The following is a 20,590-nucleotide window of genomic DNA, read 5'->3' as shown; positions in this document are numbered from 1 at the left end:
GATCCCCTGCTGATTTTGTACGTTTGCCCACTTACAAAGAAATGATCAGTCTATAATTTTAATAGTAGGTTTATTTGAACAGTGAGAGACAGAATAACAAAAGAAATCCAGAAAAACACATGTCAAAAATGTTATAAAATGATTTGACGTTTCTTGTAGTTGGCCACCAGGTTTGCACACATCTCAGGAGGGATTTTGTCCCACTCCTCTTTGCAGATCTTCTCAAAGTCATTAAGGTTTCTAGACTGACGTTTGGCAACTCGAACCTTCAGCTCCCTCCACAGATTTTCTATGGGATTAAGGTCTGGAGACTGGTTAGGCCACTCCAGGACCTTAATGTGCTTCTTCTTGAGCCACTCATTTGTTGCCTTGGCTGTGTGTTTTGGGTCATTGTCATGCTGGAATACCCATCCACGACCCATTTTCAATGCCCTGGCTGAGGGAAGGAGGTTCTCACCCAAGATTTGACGGAACATGGCCCCGTCAATCATCCCTTTGATGCGGTGAAGTTGTCCTGTCCCCTTAGCAGAAAAACACCCCCAAAGCATAATGTTTCCACCTCCATGTTTGACGGTGGAGATGGTGTTCTTGGGGTCATAGGCAGCATTCCTCCTCCTCCAAACACGGCAAGTTGAGTTGATGGCAAAGAGCTCCATTTTGGTCTCATCTGACCACAACACTTTCACCAGTTGTCCTCTGAGTCATTCAGATGTTCATTGGCAAACTTCAGATGTGCATGTATATGTATTCTTGAGCAGGGGGACCTTGCGGGTGCTGCAGGATTTCAGTCCTTCATGGCGTAGTGTGTTACCAATTGTTTTCTTGGTGACTATGGTCCCAGCTGCCTTGAGATCATTGACAAGATCCTCCCGTGTAGTTCAGGGCTGATTCCTCACCATTCTCATGATCATTGCAACTCCACGAGGTAACATCTTGCATGGAACCCCAGGCCGAGGGATATTGACAGTTCTTTTGTGTTTCTTCCATTTGCGAATAATCACACCAAATGTTGTCACCTTCTCACCAAGCTGCTTGGCGATGGTCTTGTAGCCCATTCCAGCCTTGTGTAGGTTTACGATCTTGTCCCTGACATCCTTGGAGAGCTCTTTGGTCTTGGCCATGGTGGAGAGTTTGGAATCTGATTGATTGATTGATTGCTTCTGTGGACATGTGTCTTTTTTACAGGTAACAAGCTGCGGTTAGGAGCACTCCCTTTAAGAGTGTGCTCCTAATCTCAGCTCGTTACCTGTATAAAAGACACCTGGGAGCCAGAAATCTTTCTGATTGAGAGGGGGTCAAATACTTATTTCCCTCAGAAAAATGCAAATCAATTTATAACATTTTTTACATGCGTTTTTCTGGATATTTATGTTGTTATTCTGTCTCTCACTGTTAAAATAAACCTACTATTAAAATTATAGACTGATCCTTTCTTTGTCAGTGGGCAAACGTACAAAATCAGCAGGGGATCAAATACTTTTTTCCCCCACTGTATGAGATCCTTGTTATTTATTCTGAAAGCAATGTCCTCAAGTCAGATCGAATGTCTATTACAGTGTCTTTGTCCCAATATCCAAACTTGTGCACTACCAAGTATGAAGTGTATTGGCCACTAAGTAGGCTATGAAAAATTCAAATGACTGAATAATTAGAACGTCTGGAGATACTCTGTATGGATACACAATGAATCTGCTAGAATTTCATAAGGAAATTATTTGCTTCTGTTTGTCTGTGTCCCAAGGTGCAGAGTGGTGTGTGTGAGTGGCTGCGTGCCCCACCCTGAAAAAGAGAGGAGTGATGGAGGTGTGGAGCAGCGAAGAAGAAAAGGGTCTGACTGAACTGGAGGGCTTGAAAGGCACCATGATAGCCATGAACTCCTCCAGCCACCACCTCTACTATGATGCTGCTAACCACACCAACTACACCACCACCAACAACATCACCTATTTCCCTTACTATCAGCACTCCCTCCCTGTGGCTGCTAGCTTCATCCTGGCCTACCTGTTCATCTTCCTGCTGTGCATGGTGGGTAATGTGCTGGTGTGTCTGATCGTGCTGGGGAACCGCCGCATGAGAACCGTCACCAACCTTTTCATCCTCAACCTGGCGGTCAGCGACCTGTTGGTGGGCATTTTCTGCATCCCCACAACGCTGGTGGATAACCTCATCACAGGTAGGTAATGGTTTAACTGACCTGGTGAATGCAACTCTGTATGGGGTGGCGAATGCAACTTTGTCTGAGCCGGCGAACCAAAACTGGTCTACTACATCACATATGTACAGATACTGTGCATCCGGAAATATTTAGACCCCTTCACTTTTTCCACATTTTGTTACGTTAGTGTTGTTCTAAAATTGATTAAAAACAAAATGTTCCTCATCAATCTACACAAAATACCCCATAATGGCAAAGCAAAAACAGGTTTAGACATTTTTGCAAATGTATAAAATAAAAAAAGATATCTTACTTACATAAGTATTCAGACCCTTTGCTATGAGACTCGAAATTGAGCTCAGGTGCATCCTGTTTCCATTGATCATCCTTGAGATGTTTCTTCAACTTGATTGGAGTTCACCTGTGGTAAATTCATTTGATTAGAGATGATTTGGAAAGGCACACTCTTGTCTATATAAAGTCCAACAGTTGACAGTGCATGTAAAAACAAAAACCAAGACATGAGGTCGAAAGAATTGTCCATAGAGCTCCCAGACAGGATAGTGTCGAGGCACAGATCTGGGGAAGAGCAACAAAAATGTTTGCAGCATTGAAGATCCCCCAAGAACACAGTGCCCTCCATCATTCTTAAATGGAAGAAGTTTGGAACCACCAAGACTCTTCCTAAAGCTGGATGCCCGGCCGAACTGAGCAATCGGGGGAGAAGGACCTTGGTCAGAGAGGTGACCAAGAACCCAATGGTCACTCTGACATAGCTCCAGAGTTCCTCTGTGGAGATGGGAGAACCTTCCAGAAGGACAACCATTCCTGCTGCACTCCACCAATCAGGCCTTTATCGTAGTGGCCAGGCGGAAGCCGCTACAGTGAAGCATGGTGTTGGCAGCATCATGCTGTGGGGATGTTTTTCAGCATCAGGGACTGGGAGACTAGTCAGCATTGAGGGAAAGATGAACAGAGCAAAGTACAGAGAGATCCTTGATGAAAACCTGCTCCAGAGCGCTCAGGACCACAGACTGGGAGAAAGGTTTACCTTCCAACAGGACAATGACCCTAAGCACACAGCCAAGACAACGCAGGAGTGGCTTCGGGACAAGTCTCTGTGTAACGGCTGTCTGAGGAAGAAGTGGACCAAAATGCGGCGGAGTTAGGGTTCGTCATATTTAATTCAACGAACACTATGCAATTCACAAAAACAACAAAACTGACAGCCAACACAGTCCTGTCAGGTGCAACCACAATGACAAGAACAATTACCCACGAAACACAAAGGAAACGTAGGCAACTTATGTGTGACTCCCAATCAACCACAACCCTCTACAGCTGTGCCTGATTGGAAGTCACACGGCCAAAATCAATGAAACAATAAAACACACACTCCCTTCGGCCACATCCTGACCCAACTACACCCTCTACTGGTCAGGACGTGACACTCTGAATGTCCTTGAGTGGCCCAGCCAGAACCCGGACTTGAACCCGATCGAACATCTCTGGAGAGACCTGAAAATAGCTGTGCATTAACACTCCCCATCCAACCTGACACAGCTTGAGAGGATCTGCAGAGAAGAATGGGAGAAACTCCCCAAATACAGGTGTGCCAAGCTTGTAGCATCATACCCAAGAAGACTCGAGGCTGTAATTGCTGCCAAAGGTGCTTCAACAAGGTAGTGAGTAAAGTGTCTGAATACTTGTGTGAATGTGATATAATTTTTTTAATTTGTAATACATTTGCAAACATTTCTAAAAACCTGTTTTTGCTCTATCATTATGGGTATTGTGTGTAGATTGATGTGGGGGGGGGGAACAATTTAATCAATTTTAGAATAAGGCTGTAACGTATCAAAATGTGAAAAAAGTGAAGGGGTCTAAATACTTTCTGAATGCACCGTGTCATTTGTCTCTGTCTCGCTCTGCTGTGTGTGCATCTTGCTAACTATCATGCAAATGGCAGGGGCTGAAGCTTATTGGCTGGAACTCAAATTGTTAGGGGGCTGGCCAATGTGGGGGAAAATGGTGCAGCACAGCTTCCCAAACAATTGTTGATTTTAACTAGGGATTTTGTTGCTAATTGAAGTAAGACATTCTGCTCATAGATTATGCATGTATGAACTACACATTGACACATCCAGACCACAGCGGGAGGTAAAAAAAATACTTAATAGCAAAGTTCCGGAGCGTGTCTTTAGTAATTTGTGAATTTACTGAATGACTCATCAAAAACAAAGAACAGAAACATTGTTATAATGAATATAAACAGTGTTGCTGCAGGCAACATTAAATGATCAGAGGAGACATAACAGAGTGAGAAATATTGTCAGAGATCCTTCCTGCTGAATGCTTTTCATGAGTTTGTATTTTTACCACTTACCACTGGCCATTTTCTTCATCTTCCAAAAGCAGGACCAAAAAAAATAGGAAACTTGGCTACTTCAGAACTCAATTTACATAAGTATTAATATTTTATCACTGGGTTTGGATATTGGCGGGACCCATGTATGCCCATAAGCATTGAACATTTTAACCTTGGTCCACCCCACTATCTTTTCGTCACCCCCAAGACCCAATGTAAAGGCCAAACCCTGCCAGTGGACATACATTACAAGTCAAAACACACACTTACTCATTCCAGGGTTTTTCTTAATTTTTTTACTATTTTCTACATTGTAGAATAATAGTGAACACATCAAAAGTATGAAATAACACATATGGAATCGTGTAGTAACCAACAAAGTGTTAAACAAATCAAAATATATTTTATATTTGAGATTCTTCATAGTAACCACCCTTTGCCTTGATGACAGCTTTGCACACTCTTGGCATTCTCTCAACCAGATTCATGAGATGGTCACCTGGAATGCTTTTCAATAAACAGGTGTGCCTTGTTAAAAGTAAATTTGTGGAATTTCTTTTCTTCATAATGCGTTTGAGCCAATCAGTTGTGTTGTGACAAGGTAGGAGTGGTATACAGAAGATATCCCTATTTGGTAAAAGATCAAGTCCATATTATAAAAGAACAGCTCAAATAAGCAAAGAGAAATGACAGTCCATTACTTTAAGACATGAAGGTCAGTCAATCAAGGACTTTTTAAAGTTTCTTCAGGTGCAGTCGCAAAAACTATCAAGCGCTATGATGAAACTGGCTCTCATGAGGACCACCACAGGAATGGAAGACCTCTGCTGCAGAGGATAAGTTCATTAGAGTTATCAGCCTGTCATTTCTCTTTGGTTATTTGAGCTGTCCTTGCCATAATATGGACTCGGTCTTTTAACAAAATGTTTGACTGGTACTGTACATTAACTGACAGAAACAGCAAATCCTCCATGTAATTAATCTCATAGGCCTAATAGTACTGTAGAGCTCTTTTTACTTGCACACAATATAGCTGGGTCGCCCTGTCCTTTCCATAGGGGTTCACCACCCTGTAGCGCCCCAACTTAACACATCCCAGTCACTCACATCCCACTGAGCAGCCCAGCAGCTAGGGATTGACTAAATGGGTATCTCCCCTGACGTGGGCATGTTTTCAATGCAGACTCCTTTAGTCATACTGTATTCCATATAAGGCATCCAGACCTTATGAAAGTTGCCCAGTATACCCTTTAATCTTGTAATAAATCAAATCTAGTGATACATAACTAGACATTGTGGGAGGATAACCAACCTTCCAATGAATGGCAATCCATGTCTTAGCTGCTATAAATGCTTGGTTACACAGTTTCTTCAGATAAGTCTCCAGTAGCAGCATTTCCAAGCAAACAAAAACAGGAAGAAGGGAGAATCTGTAGACATGCTGTGATAAAAGAACATACAGAATTCAGCCAGCCTTCACAAGATCATAACATATGCAAATATGTCCCCTTCAGTGTTTTATACCTCCAGCAGAGGAATAACATTTCTGAGTGCATGATATTCAGTTTCACTGGCATATAGTATGTTCTATGGATGATCTTAAACTGCTGCAATTTATGTCTGAGATTATATGAACATGACTGGGCATTCAAACATATCTCTATCCATTCATCGTCATCAATATCTTCTACCAGGTCTTCTTCACATTTTTGTTTTGCATGTTTTGTCTCATTGGGAAAGCCTATCATCCCTTGATACAGTTTGGAAATTAACTTTGGAGGTTTGTCAGACTGCCTTAAAATAGCACAGAGAGAATAAAGTGTTGTATCTGGACAAATTCACCTAAGCGCCGTCACAGACTGGTCTTCCCTGGTTGCCTGACCCTGCTGAGAGCCCTGTCACCCTCTGATCCTCCTAAAATGAGGCGTGTCAAAGAATTACCTTGGTGTACATTGTTACATTAATTATATTATTGGATAATATAATGGTTCAATAATTGAAATGACCATTATTCCCAGAACCAAGACTATAGCTTTAAGATTAAGCTGCTGTCCTATAGCTACTTTAGGTCTACCTATCAATTCAAGATGGAACCCCTGTCACCATCTGATCCTGCTAAGACATGGTGAGCAGTGTTGAGTACTGATTGTGCACTAGAGGGCTGCATTCCCCCGGGAGGCCTGTGGTACCTGCGGGTGTTAGGCCAAGGGTCCCGACAGAGATCATTGCGGATACACAGACGACTTTGGGATGACTTTTTTTTGTCCCACAGATTATTTGGAAACTGTCCTCTTTCTGCGTTGTATGCGTTAGCCTACCTATTGTATTAAAAACACATATTTTTCGCATTATTCACACACTCAGAATATGCTGTTTCAACTTCAGTAGCCTGAGATATTATCACAGATCAGATTTGCCCTAACAAAAAATGCCCCTTAGATATATTAATTTAGAATCCTCTAAATCTAATTATTGGTGAAGTCACGTCATTGAAATTTTTTTTTTTTGATATACTGTAGGCGACAAGAGTCTCACTAGTGTTGAGTAATGTGCTGTTAAAAGTGATGTAGGTCTTATCTATTTAAAAAGCATATTGAAGTTAGAAGCAATAGGATATGAAGCAATAGCCTACCCGCTGTGGTCCACTATTTCAGCACCGTTTCGCGCTGCTCTGAGACAAGCATGGGGACTGGTCTTGATAAATCACTGCGCACATAGGTTAGGCTACTATGGCGAGCGAGTGTTACGCCTTTTCATTTTCAATAAGAATTGATTACCCATTTATGCCTCTGCCTGCAAATCATCCTCCTAAAAGGCAGGCTATAGGCCTATGCAAAACGTAGCAAGTGTCGCTGTCATCATTCTTGCTGCTTCAAGTTCAGTAGCCATAACTGCGAGTTCAGGTGCGGGTGTGGTCTCAATTAAATAGAGTAGGCTATAGCCTATGCATGGGCGTAGAAGCACAGGGAAGTTACCTGTCCAAGGAAATTTACTTCCTAAATACTTTACTACATTGCCTAGAAATATGCCTAAATATTGATCAACCATATTTCTCAGTCTGAAAATCTTTGAACTCCTAAAAGCTAGGCTATAAAAATAGCTCAATAGAAAGTGCAAGTCTCTCCTACTCTGCTCTCTTCAAACTACATCTAGCATATTGGCTGATATAGCCCAGTAATACAGGTAGCCTAATATAAGGGCCATGTGAGAATCTCTGTTAATTTAAACAATTTATAAAGTTATTTTTGCGCATTTGATATTGCCTATAGGGCGCAAAATTGCTGGGACCATGGCTGGCAAGTGAGCTGTGTCACATACGCCTAAAATAACATTGCGGGACTGCAGTTGGGTTTGGGACCAGGGAGTCCAGCAGGTGCGGGCGGAGTGCGATATGAAAAGCTGTGGATGCGGTGCAGACCTCTACTTTGCACCATGACCGTAATGCCTGTAATGCTAGTGCTGTTTATTACTGTCTCAGTGTGAAAAGTAGGGAATTAGCTAGGGAAACTGACAGATCAATAATGTTACATCGACGTACAGACTAATAAAAGCTCACATTGCACTGAAAAAAACTTCTGAATATCAATCTTCAATTGTTTGGCTGATGGTTTCATCATTTGATTCAGGTCTAGTGTGATTGAGGCAAAAATAATAGCTAAAGTTAGCCAACTTTTGGCAAGCTCTCTCTCTCTAATGGTACATCAACTGGCAAAAGCTAGCCAAGTGAATTTACTTCTGTTGAAATGGGACAAAACAAAGGCTACAAAACATTTCCATACAAACAACTGCTGTTAGATAGTAGTAATAATAGCCACCTTATATCGCTATCTCACAGATAGCTAGAGGCTAGAGCTGACCTGGCTGTGGTAACTGCTAGCTAGCGTAGCTAATTCATTCACCTCAGTCGAGAGGGGATGAAACATTAGCTAACGTTACATGTCAGTTACAATACTAGCTCAGAACTGCGAATAAAAACTAGTTTAGTTTTTTTCTGTAAAGTTAAACAGCAGTTACCTGGCCAGCTATATCAGTCAACTAAAGAGTAGCCAGTTTCTGCTCTACTTGCGTTTACAACTCGGTGAAAGAGGTCCACACACACACACTGAACTATGCTCAACTCTTGCGTGCTGATCCAGCCAGCCTTCCAGAAGCTTTGCATGACCCCCGTCCCCAGTGAAAGTTGCACCCCTGTAAAAATATATGAAAAATGTATCCAAAGTTAGAAACCTAGCATGACATTACGGTCAACAACCTTCATCAGACAGAGTAGTACCACTACTGCAGTTGTTTGAGCACCAAATCCTCTTTTTCCTTTGAGACAATGTAGAGTCATAATGAGATTTAATTCACATTAATGATGGGTAAGAGTAGCACCTCGTGGACAAAGATCAGATCCTGATTCTCTACATTCTCTGTTGAGAAACCATCCCTATAAGAATGGTTGTACATATCCTCTTGTACATATCCTCTTGTCCTCATTATTCATAATGTTAACCTTTTGCATGCCCATTCATTTGAGGAAATTAAATTACTATTGAACTAAAGTGTTTTGTAGAAAGCAATCTAATGAACAGAAAATCATTGCTTCTTGTTAATATACATTTTCTGCAATTTCTCTAGGCAACAGGATATAAATTGTGCCAATACCCTGCTGAGCTTGGTGTGATGAAGAGCTTTGTTCAAACATAATTTAGAAATCTTAGACACTGTTTTGAGTTTTATTTAATGCATATTTCATCATGTTCATTTCAGACTGTCATTATGCACTTTCTACTGATGGAAAATGGGGGAATGTAAATTGCTAATTTATAGACTAGTTGTATAACTGTTATACATATAGAGAATGGCTCATCTATAGTTATATAATTTCATGATAGCAAATTACAGCCAAATAGCAAATTATACTTATGATTCCCCATTCTACAGACACAATCGAATTGGTTTTCATTACCATCTTATGCCTTATTCATCAAGTCCTTCAAAACAAACAGAATAGATGTTTAACCAGTGTTTATCTCCATCTGTAGGTTGAGTGATTGTGTCTGTGTAAATGTAAATATTGTGCCATCAACTTGTTAGTGCATATGACAACTGTGTACAAGGCCTAGGAAATTGCAGCTGGGAAAGTCTATATATTTTCATTTGTCCTTATTTTACCAAGTAAATTGAACTATATGGCTGCTGTCTCTTTGTAGTTGTTGGTAATTGTCATGGATTTTGTCAACAGGCTGGCCGTTTACCAACACTGTGTGTAAACTGAGTGGTCTGGTGCAGGGGATGTCTGTGGCTGCCTCAGTCTTCACCCTGGTGGCCATCGCAGTGGACAGGTTGGTATGATGTAGCTCTACAGTGAGGCCGGGGAGGGAATTTGGTTGGAGGCAATGATTCTTGTTTACTGTGTAATTTCTCACCTGTGATTGAGGGTGCCCTACAGTGTAGAAATAGCCATTTAACCAGTTTTGAAAGTAAAAAACAGAACATTGGGTGCCCAATATATTTGACCACATTTGTATAGTGCCTTGGCACAAAAAAACAGCAAGCATTCTTCCTTTTCCTCTCTCCATTTCCACTCTCCACAGGTTCCGCTGCATTGTGTACCCTTTTCAGCCCAAACTCACCCTCCTAGTTGCCAAGGCGACCATAGCGATGATCTGGGTTCTGGCTGTGGTAATCATGTGTCCCTCAGCAGCTGCCCTGACCGTGGAGGAGGTGGCTGATCACTACATGGTTTACAGCCAGAACTACAACATGACCTACCCCCTGTACTCATGCTATGAGAACTTTGCTGACCCGAAGATGAGGAAGGTATACACCACGGTTCTGTTCGCCCACATCTACTTGGTGCCCCTGTCTCTCATCATCGTCATGTACGGGCGCATCGGGGTGAAGCTCTACACCTCTGTGGTGTCAAGCAGAGAACCTCAGGATGCAGCACCTCCTCCCCCCCCAGCCAGGCACGAGGGGGGAAGGCCACAGATCTCCCAGAAGAAGATCAAGGTGATCAAGATGCTGATCGTGGTGGCCCTGCTGTTCATGTTGTCCTGGCTGCCGCTGTGGACTCTGATGCTGCTGACGGACTATGGCGGGCTGGGAGAGGAACAGCTGGAGCTCCTCACTGGATACATCTTTCCCTTCGCCCACTGGCTAGCCTTTTCCAACTCCTCTGTCAACCCCATCATCTACGGATACTTCAATGAGAACTTCAAGAGGGGCTTCCAGGCTGTCTGCCAGACCAACTCTTGCTGCCCCACAGGGAATAGGGATGAGGTAACGGGAAGGGGAACTAGGGAAGGTAGAGCAAGAGGTGGGGGTAATGGTGGATTGGATGGAGGCGGACTGAGGGATCCCACAAGCAACCCCAATCCTCTCTTGTTTGGGGCAAGAAACAAAGTATACACCGATGGTAATGTGGCAGACTCTGTGCTCCTTGAGCTGGAGTTGAAGAAGAATTCTAAGGTGGGAAGCAACACGGTCCATGTTGAGGGCAGGGGGACTGGGGCGAGTGGAGGAATGGGGATTGGCTATGTGATGAACAAAAAGGGGATTCATGTTGAGGAGCCCACCAGCCCAATGGGAGTGTGTCAGGCCTGGGATCATTAGTGGGGATTGAAACCATGGAGGTGCTTTCAGCATCCCGTATGAATAGAAAAGATAGGCACAGTCTTATTTATTGTCTTTCAGATGGTCTGGTATGTGGACTCATGTCAACATTAAATTAGACCACATGACAAACTTTGATCTTGGAGTCATTCTAAGACTCCAACCACTAAAAAAAACCTGGGCCCGTATCCACAAAGTGTCTGAATAGAAAATTGGTCATAATAAGTGCTGAGAATAGAGACATCCCAATGGGCGCAAAATGGTTGAATCAACGTTGTTTCAAAGTAATTTGTCAACACGTTGTGCTGTTGAATCAACGTAGAAAATGCGTAGGATTTTTTTTTTTCAAAGTCATCAACCAGCACTGTTTATCAAATTTCAAACCAGCGTTGTAAACATTGAAATTAGATTAAAACAAACTTAAATACATAACCTGACTAACAGGTTGTTAAATTTATGTCAATCTAATTCCAACATTATCATCAGAACTATGTCTACTTTAAACTGGGTTAAATTCTACATAGAAATGTTAATCTTTTTCATCGTATATTCAATATACATTGTTTTGGGTGGTTGGAATTATGTTGAAATTCATCTTTGATTAGACATACAGTGCCTTCAGAAAGTACTCATACCCCCAGACTTATTCCACATTTAGTTGTGTTACAGCCTGGATTCAAAATGGATTAAACATATATTTTTCTCACCCATCTACACACAGTACACCATCATTACAAATATTTTTTTGCACATTTATTGAAAATGAAATACAGAAATCTAATTTACATAAGTATTCACAACCATGACTTGTAGAAAAGAGGCAGAAAAGAAAAATTGCCAGAGCTGAAGGCATCTATATCGGTCCGCTAATACAGAATTAGTAAAGGCCCAGTGCACTACTTTTATGAAAGAAAATGTAAACTAAACATCTGAGTGTTTACCAGCAACTTGAGTCTGATAATTGTGTACAAAATAGTTATCTGATAATACTTGTGGAATATAAAAATACTTTCTTGATATGTTTTCTAGTTTTTTGAAATACTTTGCAAATGCAACTTATTTCTATGTAAAAACTGACATGGTCTATTCATTCCTATTCCATTTTAGCATACACTCTTATCCAGGGCTACTTACAGTAGTGAGTGCATACAATTTTCATTACTGGTCCCTGGTGGGAATTGAACCCACAACTGTAACATTGCAAGCACCATGCTCTACCAACTGAGCCGCATAATCTCATCACAAACCACTTCGTGTCTCAATGTACTCAGTTACTGTATTGTGCATAGTTTTTCTTCTTGGCGATGGAACATCTACAGGTACAAACCTAGATGAAGAGCCTATGTTCAATACCAACAAAATCTCACACTATATTCATGCAAATATGTACAAAAAGTATTTTAGCAGATTGTGCGTTTTCGTGAGGCTTAAGTTGTGTGAAAATACAGACATTTTTGTGTGACTTCGTTCATAGGAAAATACATTTATTTCGGGGGCAAACTGAAGAACAATCTTTGAAAGTTATTGGAGCAATGCATTTTGACAAATGCTGTTCTACACTGCCTTTTGTGTCCCACATTTATTCATATAAAAAAAACTGTTAGCAACCCAATATTGTTAATCAACCAGGTTGTCACCGAAATACTTTTGGAATCTTTTTGATTAATGCCTATGCTGTTTTCTGTTTGTTTTTGCTTAATACTTTGGGATACTGGTGCTATGTTTGCAACTATAATGAGTCTGGACTATGATCAAGCCATAAATGCAGTTAAACAGGTTCATATAAAATAATGAATTATGTTGGCTTACACTTATGGCACTTCCAAGGCCATTTCATTATGATTATTACGGTACATAGGCTATTGTAACAAGGTATATGCCAGCATTGTAGGCCTACTGGCTTTGCCCAGAGGCTTACTAGGTTTCCATGGCAATGGCTGTTAGGGAAAAAAAGTAAGCTCTAGGTATGACATTTCCATTTTAGTAAGTTAGCAGACACTCTTATCCAGAGCAACTTACAGTAGTGAATGCATACATTTCATACATTTTTTTTTCTTCTCCGTACTGGTCCCCCGTGGGAATCGAACCCACAACCTTGGCGTTGCAAACACCATGCTCTACCAAATGAGCCACACGGGACCACTGGTGTGCCGTGGTTAAAGTCCCTTTTGCAGCTTTCACTCTTCCACTACATCGGTGGCAATGTCGGGATCACATCCAGCTCGTGTCTAATTATGTGATCTAGTGGTGGAAAGCGTTCTGTTTTTCAACATTTGTGTTGGGTGTAATTACATTGATATATCTAGTGAACAATGGATAAGCAACAATTTTATATTCCACAAGCGGACCGTGATCAAGCCTTACATCAAAGTTGCCTGAAGCTGAATGGAAAGTGCTATGCCCTGACTAGTTATTCAGAAGGAAATCCTCTGTGACTGTCTAATTTACATAAGTTAACTTACCAGTGTGGACCCAAAACAAAAACACATTCTACACATTTACTAACTACCTGTTTAAAGTGTTATTACAACCATGGTGGTGTTTTGTTACTGAAGCGTGAATATCTAATAACCTAACAATGATCCACATCATATGGGTAAACAAATAATGGAAGTGTGTTATGCAACAAAAAACAACTATCCTTTTTTAGGATGCAAACCAGTAATATGAATCACTGTTGTTCCATCCTGGTCTGATCTAATGAGATGGAAGTAGGATTTTCTACGGCCTAGAATCGAGTCCTTTCCCAGTCGTGAAGGACGAAGTAGGCCTCTCTTGGTTCTCATTGATGAAGACTGAACTCAAGTTAGGGGTTATATGTCAGACTCTCCTATACCACTTTGCCCAACATGTTAAACCCCAGAGATAGTAAATAAACAATTTTTAAGGTGATATACAGTACTAGTCAAAAGTTGACACACCTACTCACTCCAGGGTTTTTCTTTATTTTTCATTTTCTATATTGTAGAATAATAGTGAAGACATCAAAACTATGAAATAACCAACCAAGTGTTATTAAAATATTTGGATTTGTTTATTTGAGATTCTTCAAAGTAGCCACCCTTTGCCTTGACAGCTTTGCACACTCTTGGCATTCTCTCAGCTAGCTTCACCTGGAATGCTTTTCCAACAGTCTTGAAGGAGTTCCCACATATTCTGAGCACTTGTTGGCTGCTTTTCCTTTACTCTGCGGACCAACTCATCCCAAACCATCTCAAGTGGGTTGTGGTCGGGTGATTGTGGAGGCCAGGTCGTCTGATGCAGGACTCCATCACTCTCCTTGGTCAAATAGCCTGGAGGTACTGTATGTTGGGTCATTGTCCTGTTGAAAAACAAATGATAATCCCACTAAGCGCAAACCAGATGGGATGCCATATCGCTGCAGAATGCTGTGGTAGCCATGCTGGTTAAGGGTACCTTGAATTCTAAATAAATCACGCAGTGTCACCAGCAAAGCACCCCCACACCACCTCCTCCATGCTTCACAGTGGGAATCACACATGCAGATCTCATCCGTTCACATACTCTGCGTCTCACAAAGACACGGCGGTTGGAACCAAAAATCTCCAGTTTGCACTCATCAGACCAAAGGACAGATTTCCACCGGTCTAATGTCCATTGTTCGTGTTTCTTGGCCCAAGCAAGTCTCTTCTTATTAGTGTCCTTTAGTAGTGGTTTCCTTGCAGCAATTTGACCACAAAGGCCTGATTCAGGCATTCTCCTCTGAACAGTTGATGTTGAGAAGTGTCTGTTACTTGAACTCCGTGAAGCATTTATTTGGGCTGCCATTTCTGAGGCTGGTAACTCTAATGAACTTATTCTCTGCAGCAGAGGTCTTCCTTTCCTGTGGCGGTCCTCATGAGAGCCAGTTTCATAATAGCGCTTGATTGTTTTTGCGACTGCACTTGAAGAAACTTTCAAAGTTCTTGAAATGTTCCGGATTGACTGACCTTCATGTCTTAAAGTAATGGACTGTCGTTTCTCTTTGATTATTAGAGCTGTTCTTGCCATAATATGGACTTGGTCTTCAACTAGCTGTCATCAAGGCAAAGGGTGGCCACTTTGAAGAATCTCAAATATAAAATATATTTTGATTTGTTTAACAATTTTTGGGGGTTTCTACATGTGTTGCAACGCCCTCAGCTTCCCTACTTCCCGCTGCTATGAGCATCCACATTAATGTACTCGTTTTTTTATTTTATCTTTATTTAACTAGGCAAGTCAGTTAAAAACAAATTCTTATTTTCAATGACGGCCTAGGAACAGTGGGTTAACTGCCTTGTTCAGGGGCAGAACGACAGATTTGTACCTTGTCAGCTCGGGGATTCAAACTTGCAACCTTTCAGTTACTAGCCCAACGCTCTAACCACTAGGCTACCCTGCCACCCCAGTATTTAGAAACATATTCTATTCTTAATTATAATAAAAGTAACTCCAAAATGGCAATACATTATTTACCCTTCATTGCTAATGGGTACAGAATAGTCTGAAACAACCAAAAAGAATTGCAAATGCATCCAAGAAGTTTGTAGTCACAAGCTTGATGTAGTCATTGTGTGCTAGAAATAATGCGACCAAATACTAAAGTTTTGACTACTTTATTCATAAGAATCTTTAGGGGTGTACATTTTTACCCCTACCTTAGAGAAAAAAAAGTATTACCTCTTTCTCTGAGCAATTGTATTACTATAAAATAATATACCCATTTTTTTCAGCATACAATATAGCTCAGTATTTGAATGATTTATTTTGTACAGTCATTATTGCACGTTATCTTTTTTTGTCACACCGGCTAGGTGCAGTTTTACAGGGTCACTCATAGTAGTACGGCACCCCTGGAGCAAATTAGGGTTAACTGCCTTGCTCAAGGGCACATCAACATGTTTTTCACCTTATTGGCTCTGGCATTTGAACCAACAACCTTTCGGTTACTGGCACAACGTTCTAAACGCAACATTTGGTTTGTTTACAAATAAATGCTTGACATGTTAGATTTTTGGTTGAGATAGAAACGTGAATCTAAGTTAAAGAATAGCACTAAATCAAATCAAAAACTTTAAATGCACTTCAAATAAAGTTTGATTTAGTCCTATTTTAAAAACTTAGATTGATGTCTCCATCTTCACCAAAAATGTAACATATCAAGCATTTATTTGTAGACAAACTAGATGCTGCATTTAGAGCGTTGGGCCAGTAACCGAAAGGTTGTTGGAAGAGCTACATTTTACATTTACGTCATTTAGCAGACGCTCTTATCCAGAGCGACTTACAAATTGGTGCATTCACCTTATGATATCCAGTGGAACAACCACTTTACAATAGTACATCTATATCTTTTTTTTTTGGGGGGGGGGGGGGGGTTAGAAGGATTACTTTATCCTATCCCAGGTATTCCTTAAAGAGGTGGGGTTTCAGGTGTCTCCGGAAGGTGGTGATTGACTCCGCTGTCCTGGCGTCGTGAGGGAGCTTGTTCCACCATTGGGGTGCCAGAGCAGCGAACAGTTTTGACTGGGCTGAGCGGGAACTGTGCTTCCGCAGAGGTAGGGAGAGAGCTACTCCTCTGTTTAGCACTTACACTTGGCTTTAGGTTGTTGAACAGAGCCTCTGCCTTTGGTTTCCCATATTTGAGTTTGCGCCACTTTTGTTTTCGCTCCCTATACTAAATTGGTTTGGGTTGTTTCTTTTGGTTTGTCGGATCTCAGGCAAGTCCAGTGGGTGTCCATGGTGGGGATCTTTTAGGACTCAACTGGAGTTGCTTGCCCAGCACCCCCATGGATGCCATTCGGAACCTATGTTTGGGACCCAATGCGTTTTGTTTTTTTGGATTTCCGTGGCTCATTTGTTAATTCCCTTTATGATTTTTAAAGACTAAATCTAGCTAATATTTCATAGAATACAAGATAACAAACCGTAAGCTGATAAGATACAATTTAGCAAAAGAGAACTCATTTGCAACTGTTTAAAGATCAAAGTTGCTTGCAATAAGATCTGCTGAATCATGTTCAAGTGTTACAATGGTTGTATTGACTGTTGCAATGGCATGATACTGCATTGGTGCACTGAAATCCTCCATATGTGTTGTGTTAAGTATATACAGTGGGGTATAAAATGATTGACACCCTTGATAAAGATTAGCAATAATGAATATATTCATATTGAGCTATACTGTATAAAAAAATTGAAATTATACTAAAACAAAATCTCTTTCTCTGAGCAATTGTATTACAAGAAAATTGGTACTCCTAAGGATTTTTATACATAAAGTAGTAAAAAGTTTAGAATTTGGTCCCATATTCCTAGCACGCAATGACATCAAGCTTGTGACTCTACAAACTTGTTGGATGCATTTAAAGTTTGTTTTGGTTTCTCAGATCATTTAATAAACGTTGGACTCAAACTGAAAAAGGCTTGTCAGAACAAGCCTTTTCGTAGGTGTTGGGGCAAAGCCGAAAAACATGAAGTTGATTGATTCTCGTGGAGGGAGGAGCAGATTTATTGTACGACGCTCAAAACATTCTTATGACTATAAAATGTTCTCATAAGAAGTATATTTTTTAACACTGTTTGCTCAGGCAAATTTGCCGAACTGCTAAACCAAATCAGAACTCCCGTACATACCCCGCCTGATGAAGGCAGCCAATGGCCTGCTTCTATCTACGATGTAAACACAGCCTCTAGTGAAAATACGAACTGCATTCAGATATACAGTGCAGTCGGAAAGTGTTCAGACCCCTTGACTTTTTCCACATTTTGTTACAGCCTTCTTCTAAAATTGATTAATTTATTTTTCCCCCTCAATCTACACACAATACCACATAATGACAAAGCAAACAGGTTTTTACACTTAAGTTTTCAGACCCTGTACTCGGTACTTTGTTGAAGCACCTTTGGAAGTGATTACAGCCTCAAGTCTTCTTGGGTATGACACTACCAGCTTGGCGCACCTGTATTTGGGGAGTTTCTCCCATTCTTCTCTGCAGATTTTCTCAAGCTCTATCAGGTTCGATGGGGAGCGTCGCTGCACAGCTATTTTCAGGTCTCTCCAGAGATGTTCGATCGGGTTCAAGTCTCTGCTCTGGCTAGGCCGCTCAAGGAAATTGAGACTTGTCCCAAAGAAACTTCTGCGTTGTCTTGGCTGTGTGTTTTGGGTCATTGTCCTGTTGGAAGGTGGATCTTTGCCCCAGTTTGAGGTCCTAAGCGCTTTGGAGCAGATTTTCATCAAGGATCTCTCTGTACTTTGCTCCTTTAATCTTTCCCTCGATCCTGACTAGTCTCCCAGTCCCTGCCGCTGAAAAACATCTCTACAGCATGATGCTGCCACCACCGTGCTTCACCGTAGGGATGGTGCCAGGTTTCCTCCAGACCTGACACTTGACATTCAGTCCAAAGAGTTCAATCTTGGTTTCATCAGATCAGAGAATCTTGTTTCTCATGGTCAGAGTCCTTTAGGTGCCTTTTGGCAAACTCCAAGGGGGCTGTCATGTATGAGCCTTTTACTGAGTGTCTTCCGTCTGGCCACTCTACCATAAAGGCCTGATTGTTGAGTGCTGCAGAGATGGTTGTCCTTCTGGAAGGTTCTCCCATCTCCACAGAGAAACTCTGGAGCTCTGTCAGAGTGACCATCGGGTTCTTGGTCACCTCCCTGACCAAGGCCCTCCCTGACCAAGGCCCTTGTCATTATCAGGTATTGTGCATAGATTGAGGGAAAAAATGTAATCTGTTTTAGAATAAGGCTGTAGCATAACAAAATGTGGAAAAGTCAATGTCTGAATACTTGAATGCACTGTAACTAGCTCCCAAAGAATGAAATAAGATCAAATATATGTTTGAGTGCATTTGAAGTATGCAGCATGCAATACAATACATCGTATGAAAAAGGTAACTCCGTTGACCATTTATTAAGGCACTTTGAAGTCAACCCAGGTTGGGCTGGCCTTAGTGAGCTAGCTCAACTTGCATTTCCACTACTTCCAGATATTAGAAATCATGTCATGTTGCTAGGTAGACAATATGTGACTGCAGCTGGCAATTAAGTGCTAGTGGAAAAGGGGCTTTAGCCAGTTTATTGAAAGCTAGCCAATGTTAGTTTGACTAGCCTAGCCAGCTACTGTAAATACCAATTTGTGTTTCATTAGCTATAGCACTGTCAGTGAATTCAATTGCCATAGCCACGGGAGGTAGGGGTGCTGACCTGAAAAATCTGAATTAAAAAGTTTTTTTCTTCACAATAGTAGTGCATTGGGCTTTTAGTGTTAGTGGACAGCTGTCTGTAGCACAGGTACACATTTTTTTCCAGCATCTCCACTTTGGAGAGATGTATAATAAAGAATTGTATCTTTCAGGATGCAATAGTTGGAATTATAAGAGTTGTTGCCCTGTCCCATTCTGTGTGATTGTTATTCCAATGGAATCAGTAAAGAACAAAACCCTGTCCTCAAAAGGCTCAAGGTTATGGGCAAAGAAAATATCCATATCAAATTAAATATACTGCTCAAAAAAATAAAGGGAACACTTAAACAACACATCCTAGATCTGAATGAAAGAAATAATCTTATTAAATACTTTTTTCTTTACATAGTTGAATGTGCTGACAACAAAATCACACAAAAATAATCAATGGAAATCCAATTTATTAACCCATGGAGGTCTGGATTTGGAGTCACACTCAAAATTAAAGTGGAAAACCACACTACAGGCTGATCCAACTTTGATGTAATGTCATTAAAACAAGTCAAAATGAGGCTCAGTAGTGTGTGTGGCCTCCACGTGCCTGTATGACCTCCCTACAACGCCTGGGCATGCTCCTGATGAGGTGGCGGATGGTCTCCTGAGGGATCTCCTCCCAGACCTGGACTAAAGCATCCGCCAACTCCTGGACAGTCTGTGGTGCAACGTGGTGTTGGTGGATGGAGCGAGACGTGATGTCCCAGATGTGCTCAATTGGATTCAGGTCTGGGGAACGGGCGGGCCAGTCTATAGCATCAATGCCTTCCTCTTGCAGGAACTGCTGACACACTCCAGCCACATGAGGTCTAGCATTGTCTTGCATTAGGAGGAACCCAGGGCCAACCGCACCAGCATATGGTCTCACAAGGGGTCTGAGGATCTTATCTCGGTACCTAATGGCAGTCAGGCTACCTCTGGCGAGCACATGGAGGGCTGTGCGGCCCCCCAAAGAAATGCCACCCCACACCATGACTGACCCACCGCCAAACCGGTCATGCTGGAGGATGTTGCAGGCAGCAAAAATGTTGCAGGCAGCAAAACATTCTCCACGGCGTCTCCAGACTCTGTCACGTCTGTCACGTGCTCAGTCTGTACCTGCTTTCATCTGTGAAGAGCACAGGGCGCCAGTGGCGAATTTGCCAATCTTGGTGTTCTCTAGCAAATGCCAAACGTCCTGCACGGTGTTGGGCTGTAAGCACAACCCCCACCTGTGGACGTCGGGCCCTCATACCACCCTCATG

The 20,590-nt window shown here is 41.7% G+C and overlaps 1 protein-coding gene across 1 annotated transcript; it reads left to right on the top strand.

The window, feature by feature from the left end:
• Positions 1-1,748: 1,748 nt before the first annotated feature.
• Positions 1,749-11,123, top strand: LOC106584930 (neuropeptide FF receptor 1). The gene is made up of 3 exons (XM_045706611.1): positions 1,749-2,173; positions 9,751-9,850; positions 10,103-11,123. Exons 1-3 carry the CDS (start codon positions 1,798-1,800, stop codon positions 11,121-11,123), a joined length of 1,497 nt encoding a protein of 498 aa, XP_045562567.1. The 5' UTR covers positions 1,749-1,797.
• The last annotated feature ends 9,467 nt before the right edge of the window (positions 11,124-20,590 follow it).

The sequence above is a fragment of the Salmo salar genome, chromosome 24 (assembly GCF_965601325.2).
Source record: "Salmo salar chromosome 24, fSalSal1, whole genome shotgun sequence".
NCBI classification, from domain to species: Eukaryota; Metazoa; Chordata; class Actinopteri; order Salmoniformes; family Salmonidae; genus Salmo; species Salmo salar.
The sequence above is the reverse complement of the archived record's forward strand: the minus strand, read 5'-3'. Positions and strand labels throughout refer to the sequence as shown.